General features: G+C 42.2%; 2 protein-coding genes and 1 long non-coding RNA gene across 3 annotated transcripts in view; 1 reads left to right on the forward strand and 2 right to left on the reverse strand.

Moving 5' to 3' along the window:
- Nucleotide 1: 1 nt before the first annotated feature.
- On the reverse strand, nucleotides 2–2029 carry sec61g (SEC61 translocon subunit gamma). Its single transcript, XM_035618903.2, has 4 exons — nucleotides 1900–2029; nucleotides 1417–1521; nucleotides 1187–1289; nucleotides 2–174 (listed from the first exon to the last, which is right to left on the reverse strand). The coding sequence occupies exons 2-4, from the start codon at nucleotides 1508–1510 to the stop codon at nucleotides 165–167; spliced, it is 207 nt and encodes a 68-aa protein (XP_035474796.1). The 5' UTR covers nucleotides 1511–1521; nucleotides 1900–2029; the 3' UTR covers nucleotides 2–164.
- LOC118291043 lies at nucleotides 839–3484 on the forward strand. Its single transcript, XR_004786532.1, has 3 exons — nucleotides 839–1081; nucleotides 2410–2456; nucleotides 3357–3484. It is a non-coding gene; the product is annotated as an uncharacterized LOC118291043 (long non-coding RNA).
- zgc:112332 (uncharacterized protein LOC553712 homolog) overlaps nucleotides 3165–8888 on the reverse strand; it is a 7582-nt gene continuing 1858 nt past the window's right edge. Inside the window, exons 3-7 of the mRNA XM_035618900.2 lie at nucleotides 7752–7907; nucleotides 7441–7545; nucleotides 5868–6077; nucleotides 4774–4966; nucleotides 3165–4575 (exon numbers count right to left, since the gene is read on the reverse strand). Coding sequence (XP_035474793.1) covers nucleotides 4473–4575; nucleotides 4774–4966; nucleotides 5868–6077; nucleotides 7441–7545; nucleotides 7752–7907 — 767 coding nt within the window. The 3' untranslated portion in view covers nucleotides 3165–4472. The remainder of the gene's footprint in view (nucleotides 4576–4773; nucleotides 4967–5867; nucleotides 6078–7440; nucleotides 7546–7751; nucleotides 7908–8888) is intronic.

Consider the following 8888-nt stretch of genomic DNA (forward strand, 5'->3'; position numbering starts at 1 on the left):
GTTGGTTTCCATTTGTTTTATTTACACAGCGGAATACAAATGTTGTGCACAGAATGTAAAAATGCCATCCCTTCAGACCCAACCCCCATCAGTCATCATCCCAACACTCTACAGCACCATCTCCTGTCCCAAGGTATTGAAGTTTGCTTTTTCTTGACCAGGATTTAACCACCACTAGAAGAAAAAAAAAAAAAAGGCAGCATTAGTGACTGAAGAAAAACTTTACTGTAATGTTCAGTTATAGATGTACAAGCCAACACATTCAAATCAACTCTTAAGAAAACCACTACAATGTCACAAATGTTCTTATAAGAAGAGACAATCAGACTTCTCCACTTAAGGATCATGTATATTCTGAATTCGAGTGTTGTGATCTATTATGCACATGTCCTGTAAGATTAAAAACTCCACTATGTGACTAATATGCAATGATAAGGAATTGTATCTTTATATTAATGCTTGTCGAGTAACCTGGGGAATAAATTGTGATGTGAAAATGACACATGGTTCTTGGATGAGAACGGTGTTCTATCACTGATGTAATAAAATAAAACAGTCTTTTACAGACAGGGAAATGAATATTTTGTTCCTTGATTAATTATACACTTGTTAAAAAATATGAGTAGAAACTCACCAACTAATAGACAACTTAAATTTACTGAAGATGTTTACTCTGTTAGGTTTTTAAAATACAATTCAAAGCTTAAAAAAAATGCTGTCAGGTTTAGGTACGAATTCATTATTTGTAAAAAACAAATGTGGCTTTTAAAATTACTATCAGACTAGACTATTTGCACCATCAAATACCTGTAAATAATAGATTACATTTTAAATTGTTTATAGCCCTGTTCAGGGTAAGACATTGATTAATTTTGCCATTCTGTACCACAGAGGAACAGACACGACGTCGCTCTGTGAATTCCTGCCCGATTCTAATTTCATCACATCTTTGTGGTGAGTAGATGAGACGAGTTAACAGTCGGCCAGAGACGGAGGGAGGGAGGGTCGGGGTCATGAAACCCCCTCTCCCTGCAGAGTCGTCACAGATGTCAGGGAGATACTGGGATACAAAGTTTTGATGGTGAGCACGTCTTCATTGTCTTGATCAAATCAAGGCAAATCCCCTCCTCCCCCTCCCTGTTCCTGGTTTACAAATGTAAATCGTGTACGTGTTGCTGCCACTTACACGATGATGTTGTTGATGGGGATGTGGATGAGTTTGACAAAGAAACCGATGAAACCCATGATGGCAAATCCGATCGCTGTGGCCATGGCAATCTTCTGGAATTCTGGGGGGGGGGGGGGGGGGGGGGGGGGGGCAGAGATAATCACGTTTAAAATACAGTTCGAACAACAACTTTCGATGAGACACTATTGAAACTGGGACACTGCGTAACGAACAAAAACAGTTGGTACCTTTCCTGTCGGGTTTGGTGCATCTCTTCACGAGCCTTATGGAGTCTTTGACGAACTGCCGGCTGGGCTCCACGAACTGCATCACCTGGTCCATGGTGTTCTCGGCTGCGGACACAATCGAAGAAGAGACAAAGTCAGTGTCGAAGCTTGGACTGCTCCTCCGTGCTGACGTTGACTTCAGCGGCCGGAGGGCTATCATCACTCCCCACGTGATCGTCTTTAATAGCGTACATCAAAATGAAAACAGCACATCAAAAACTATTACGGGGTTTTTTTTTATTATCATTGGAAATCCTGATTTGAAGTTAGACGTGTTAACTCGCTGTCTCCTCCTCGCTAGCTAACATTGGACAAATGCTATCAGCTCGACGCGACGTTAACTGGAACTCCAGCAAATACAAGTAAAAGTTCTCACCGCCAGCGGATAATATAATATTATTAAAAAATATACAATAGTAATCATAGGAATGGCAGCTGGCTCACCTGGTTCGGAGGTCGTGTGTGATGAGAGGACAGTCGGAGCAGTGAGAGCCACGTAGCTTTTGAGCAGCTAGTTGGTAAAGAAGAGCTGACGTAGACTTGAAACGCGCATGCGTATGACACGTTACTCCCGTCTCTATTTATGATTGGACTTTATACACACCGCCACCTACAGGCCAGGAGGTTTACATACAGGAACATATTATCTGGCAGGCTCCAAAATAGTAAAGCACTCGAGCCTTGTTTATTTTTAAGACCTTAAAGATTACTGACAGAAATTCCCTAGAAAGTATATGATGTATCTTCCCCCCGACACATTATTCTGTTGTTTTTTTGCAGCTTCATTATTTTATTGTCATCTTTAACAGTTCTTTTTTTTTAAAATCGATTACAAGCGAACGTACAATGTCCTTCACTCCACCATTTATGTCCCACCATTCAGTGACAAGTGATGCCAAGCATGTGGCAGTTCATTTGTATTATATATTTATATTTTTTTTATCTTCATTTCAGCAAAGCAAAGTAGCAGCATTCTGCTATCAAGTTTATTGCAATATGAGGTGAGAACTTTCAAAACTGCTTTTTAAAATAGATCACATATCTTAACAGGGCTGCTGACTGATTGAAGGTTGTTGTTATTTGGAGAGTGTGATTATAGGCATTGCTTAGACTATAGAGGGAGCGTTGGTCCTCCACTCCTGTAGCCACTACTCAAGCTCCTGCCACATTCCTTTAGTCTTAAACACTCCCTCATGTGATTTAGATTAACAAACGGGGTCTAAATATAATTCTATTGATCTGTGCTTTCTATTATACCTGTTCTGTGGTGTGACTAGTGCCACACCTAGACTTATACTCGTGTCCAGGAAAAAAGAAAACATTACATACTCTGGACTGTTCGTTCCATACACCGTTTTACTACCCTTATTGGGACACAAGTCAATTAGCAGAGCAGTGAATAATACTGAATAGTGTTATGCCGTAAGCAGCAGGGTTCCGACATAACTTTTTACTTTTGTCACTTGAATGAAGTAACCGCGGAATGAGTCACAATCGAAATTCAGTCATCCGTTCGGGCGGGACAGGCTGAGACTTTAAGACCCTCAGTTCTCTCATTGTTAATACGCCGAGCTTACACTTAATCTCTTTTAACTCTCAAAGGCAAAAATTCATGCCAGTGTCACATGTTACTGCATCTGAACAGGTCCGCCCAGCGGCTTGTCGTCACTACCGACAGACAATCAGAACTCACACATGCAGAATTTTGTAGTTTTGTTTTTTTCTTTTGAACATTTTTAATTTTTACATTCTGTACATGCTGCCACATTCCCAGTATGAGACGCTTTTACATGGCGACACAATATAACCACATTATTATTACAAGCACATGTAGGCATATTGTGGTTACAAGTTATTAACTCAGTACAGTCACGGAACATTTTATGTTTTTCCTTCCTCAGGCTGACAGGAGAGGCTTCTGCAACTGCAAATTGTATCATACAAGGCAATTCAACGAAACAGTTCATCCATCCATCCATTAGCTATATCGCTCATCCTTGAAGGGTAGAAGGCTGGAGCCAATCCCTGCTGACATTGGCCAAGGGAGCTGGGGTACATCATAGGTCGCCAGTCTGCCACAGGGCTGACATGTAGAGACAAACAACTATCCATGCTCACATTCCCACCAATGAGCAATTTAGTCTCCAATTACCCTAACCACAAGAAGCAATGGTAGCCCACAGGAAACTCACACAATAAAAATGGCCTGGGCTAGCCGGCAGTAACACCGTGCCACCCGGAAACCGTTCATTGATACTTGCTTCTCATTAAAATCACATTTTAATACTCGCTATAAAAGCAGAACCGGAACCACTTCTTATTGACAACAACTGTAAGTGCTTTCAACTGTCAACCACAGTCGACAGTATTTCATTCAAATGTTACTCTGAGAAAGGACTTTTAGAGGCCGTTTGGAGCCAGATTGTTCTCATCTGTGCCAGAAACGACCCCCCTGGATAAACTGGATATTGCAAAACTGAAAATCTTCTAAGGAAAGTGTAAGAGAGGCGTTCAGAATGGGTGATCAAAAGCAAGACAATGCTGGCTAATGTGTTTAGAAGCTACAGTAACATCTTGACATAGGAGAAATGGCATTTGCAATAAAAACCGTCTGTACAAAGAATAACCACATAAACTAGTAAAAGTACAGTAAAAAGAAAAATAATGTATTCAATGTCTTTCCAAAGTACTGAAAACAATCTCAATCAAGGAATGCTAACAAACAGTTTGATACATGGGTAAAATATGAAATCCTGTTTGATAAGTACCAGTTTAATAAAACATGAGATTCCTTGAAAGATTAAAAAAGAACTAAAACAAAGGAGTCCTTGGTAGAGATTCAGTAAGTTTTGGACAGTATTGTACTTTGAGTCATGAAATACGTCATGAAAAACATCATTTCACAACAGTAAGAGAAACAACAATGCCTGTATAAGTGCTTAACGGTGCCGTTACAAAGATGACATCCACACGTGGCATATGTATTGTCCTTCACTGCACAGTTCATGTTCCACGGTTCACTGCCAGGTGATGCCAAGCATGTTGCAGCTGACTTCCCACAGTTTCTCGGCTAAGTCGTCGTCAGAGGCGGCTCTTGAGCACCTTGCAGGGGCACAGTCACTGAACACACACACACACACACACAGGGACAAGAATTGCTGTGTTACACACAAATAAAAACTGTTAACACTCAACCTCATACAAAATACCCTGTTGTTAGTCAGCAGGTAGCAATAGTGAGCAGCATGTAGCCCCAGCACACTGCAGAAGCCTTTGTGTTAACCAATTGTACGTTTTAGCCGAACACGCTTTGTGTACCTGAAGTACCCCCCGCTCTGGCTCTCCAGGCCGGGCTCCACCGCGCAGTAGATGGTGGTCTGCGCTCCCTCCACCGTTGTCTTGGTGAAAATCCTGAAAATCTTCACGGCCACCTGGATGCACTGGTGCTGGTGCCGCCACAGGTCCGACTGCACCACGCCCGGGTGCAGGGAGAACACGCTCACCCCTGTACCTGCAAGACACGTATACAGGCACATACGTAATCATGTGTTTACACATTCCAGCCAATTTGACCCTGTTATTTACAGTACATATGCATATTCTGTGTACAATATACACATATTCCTGTAAAAAAAAAAGGCATTGACTGCATCATTGACTGAGCATGTGCAATTTGTTTTCACATTCAAACTAGAAATACATATTATCCATGGTGTTTGCGTTTCATTTTCATTTTGTTTTTTTCCCTTTAATGTACAATCTGCTGTTTTTTCTTAGTTATATTCATAATGGTCTGAGTATTGTCAGCTATACGCAAGATCCGTGGGAATCGACCAATAGGCTAGAGAGTTTTTTTTTTATTTAAGTAATTTCCTTCGGTTCTTGTCCATTAAACAGAGGGAGGAAAAACACTGGAGTGAGACAACATAATGGCACATTTTCAGGGAAAATCTGATGCATGTGTAATAGCAGCCTTCCTCCGAATGAAAAAAGACAATTAAATAAAAACGGACACTTAAGCAAGCTCTCCAGTGAGCAAATTATGTTAAGCTTGGACTTGATTTTTGCCAATCTGTTCTAATGTAAAACTGAATGTTGTTGTTTTTTTTCTGATTCACCGTTCTCAGCAAGAACTGCATATGTTTGTGCTCCCTCCAATCTGCAATTAAAAATATCCCATTGGAAGTTAAAGCTCCAAGCACAAACAGCAAGACTTTCCCAAGTCTCTCAACAATGTACCCACGCTCACATGTTAACATATTTGTGTGAATTTCGAATGAAATTGAAAACCAAATCTGTCACTGAGTTATTTTTCCTTTTTTCTTTTTTTTTCTTTTTCTTTCTCCCATCCTTTGTGACATGTGCTTACTTAAGCATCATTTCCACGAAAGCTTTTGATCGCCTCACCTCACCTTGTAACCGCTTGGCCAGCGAGCGTGCAAACAGGACGTTCGCCAGCTTGCTCTGTCCGTAGGCCTTCATGGTGTCATAACTCTGCTCGCTGTTGATGTCATCGAGTCGGAGGCCGGTCCAGGTGTGGGCCACCGACGCCACGACCACAACACGGGCCGGAGCCGAGCGCTTGATGAGGTCCAGCAGCAGGTGAGTCAACAGGAAGTGACCTAACAGAAAGCCAGGAGACACACACGCACACACACACACACACACACACACACACATTTCAGGCTCTGTCTCAAGGCCACACCACAAAAAAATACTGTGGAGTGCAAGTCATAGACAGATTTGTAAGAGTATAAAATGGTATACGATTTGCTGATTCATCTCCTCATGACCAACTGTTTTGGTCAGATCTACTGAAATGAGAAATTTTGCAAAGATAGGCACACTTTGTGTTAAGTAGCTGATTGCCAAATCAGGATTCTGCTCGGAATGTATCCACCAACATGTGTCCGTTAGTGTGTCAGCAACACAGCAATTTGGACATCTGTAACAACAAGTCACACGTTGTCTTATTTGTCATCAGAAAGGACAGCGAGTAGGAGCTGCTGTGGAGGAAAGAGAACTGCGACTGACGCATCACCACAGACTGTACAAACAAGACTCCTATCTAGATTTACTGGTGTTGTGTTCCTTTATTTTATGGACTCTTGTGTTGTGGTTTTGAAGTGATTTTTTTATTGTCATTGTAGTGTCATTGAAATAAGTGAAGGCTATACTCGACATGGCTACTACCCTGAAAAGACATCCGTATCTTGATTGAGGCTCTACATGCGCACAGTAAGTAGAAGGACTCCATCTCTTTGCCTTCTGTTTCACCCATGCGGCACAATGACTATATTCAAAAAAGATGGAAACAGACTTGCAAAGACTGATTTCTGGGAATTCTGATTTCTGGGAACACACGCGTGGAAGGAAACCTCAAGGTCTGGTTTGAGTGTGTTGCTTTCCATCCAATTGTTCTATTTTTCCTGTTGCCCCAACCAGAGTATGCATGTAAAGGATGCACGTTAATGTACAGGAATGCATCTGTGTGTGTGTGTGTGCATCGTGAGTGTGTGTGTGTGTGTGTGTGTGTGCATCGTGAGTGTGTGAGCAGATATGTGTGGGTGACCATGTTCGAGCACAGCATGTTCTTCTGCCTGTCTGCCTGTGACAAAAATACCACCGGGGAAAAAAAAAAAACGATCATTTGGAAGGAAGCCATGGTCCAATACAGGGAAAACACTGACAGCTTGAAGAAAACTGTAACTGTGGATCATCTTCCTGGCTGATATATATGTTGTTCTGTGAAGTGCTGTGAAGCTTGTGAATTTGATGGGTGAAAAATATCCTCACCTTCTCGAGTGGGTGAATCACACCCACCAGTATGTAATCTTCTAACTGAAACACTCAAAGATATTACATGTTGTCTAATATCATTGAGCAAACCCCTCTTTCATCCCTCAAAGGACAACCACACAATTCACAGAATGTCCATATCTGCTTGAAAACCATTGCATGAACGTAACTCACAGTTGGACTCACCCAAATGATTGACCCCTAACTGCAGCTCAAACCCGTCCGCGGTCTTGGAGTGGGGACACATCATGATGCCCGCGTTGTTTATCAGGATATTCACCTGCCTCTCCTCTGAAAAGAACAGCAGTGAGTTGGTAAGAAGCAGCATATGTTAAAATAAATGGCATGAGGGCCAGCTGATATTTGGTAAATAGACTATATGGAACTTTTTTGCAGTTTTCCACACGCATGTCAATGTTGCCACTGTTTCAGGAGCGCAGTGATGTCGTTGTTTTTCTCACCAGGTGAAGAAATCAGCGGGCCGTCGCCTACTGTACCTTTGATGACGAGTTCAGCAAACGCTCTGATGGACTTGGTGTCGGACAGATCCAGTTTCCGGATGACGATATTCTCATTTCCTGTGTCTTCCAAAATGTCCGTCCGCGCTTCCTCCGCTCTCTCCAGGTCTCTGCACGCCATGACGATGCGTGCGCCTGAAAAACACAACAACAAAAAACAAGTCAGTGACATCATTTGAATGTGCATGATGATCGCTTTGACTTGTATGATTACCAGTGGTTGCTTCAAGATCTGGTTGCAGTGGCCACATTTTTGGCCGAAGGTATGTTATTCCCCCTTTCAACTACAAACGCAATCCAAACACGTGGACACTCACAAGCAACTCTGTGCAGGCTGGGTACTTGGTACACATGCAGATATTTTACAAAGATGTTTGGTTAGTTTTTTTCAAATTTCACAGACAGTTCTCTTCTTCCTCTTCTGTTCGAGGCTCTAAATTTTGTGCTTCAACTTCAGGATAAAGAGAATCGGCAGCCATTTTGACAGTGAATTAGATAAATAGTCCTACACACAGAGGGTTTAAATCCTCCAAAGTTCATTTGCAGGCACACAGTGAAGCCCATATCAATTAGGGAGGAAGCGCCTGAAATCTCTCCACGTACTCTTGATCATCCTCTGATGTTTTGTCAAAAGTCCCATTCGGCATCTCATTCAGGCGACTGCTCGCATGAACACAAGGCCCTCTCAGCTTTGTCATTCTCATTCGCCTCTGACGCAAATTACGATGCTTAATGAGCCCAGAGAGGGGCTCTGAGTACACACGCACGCGCGCGCACACACACAAAATAGCCGTTGTGCTCAGAAATTAAGGAAGAGGAGAGCAATTAATCAGTTGGAGCGTGGTTTCTGTATCCCATCACAGTGTCTTTGTTTCTCCCTCCGCTGCTCCCATGTGGGAAAACTCAATTGTTCCCACATTTTCCCTGGTCGTCAAGTTCACTCACTTAGATAAAACAGCACACAAACAATGAGAAGGGAGTAAAAGATCACCCAGCAGATGATTGCACGCTGTTATGTATGCATTATGAATAATGCACGTGTGAAACAAAGGGCAAAATACAAATAACAGCTCAAGCCGAGCCGGATCGTTTTCTGTATATTCAGACTCAATAATC

The sequence above is a fragment of the Scophthalmus maximus genome, chromosome 21 (genome assembly GCF_022379125.1).
Source record: "Scophthalmus maximus strain ysfricsl-2021 chromosome 21, ASM2237912v1, whole genome shotgun sequence".
Lineage (NCBI taxonomy): Eukaryota > Metazoa > Chordata > Actinopteri > Pleuronectiformes > Scophthalmidae > Scophthalmus > Scophthalmus maximus.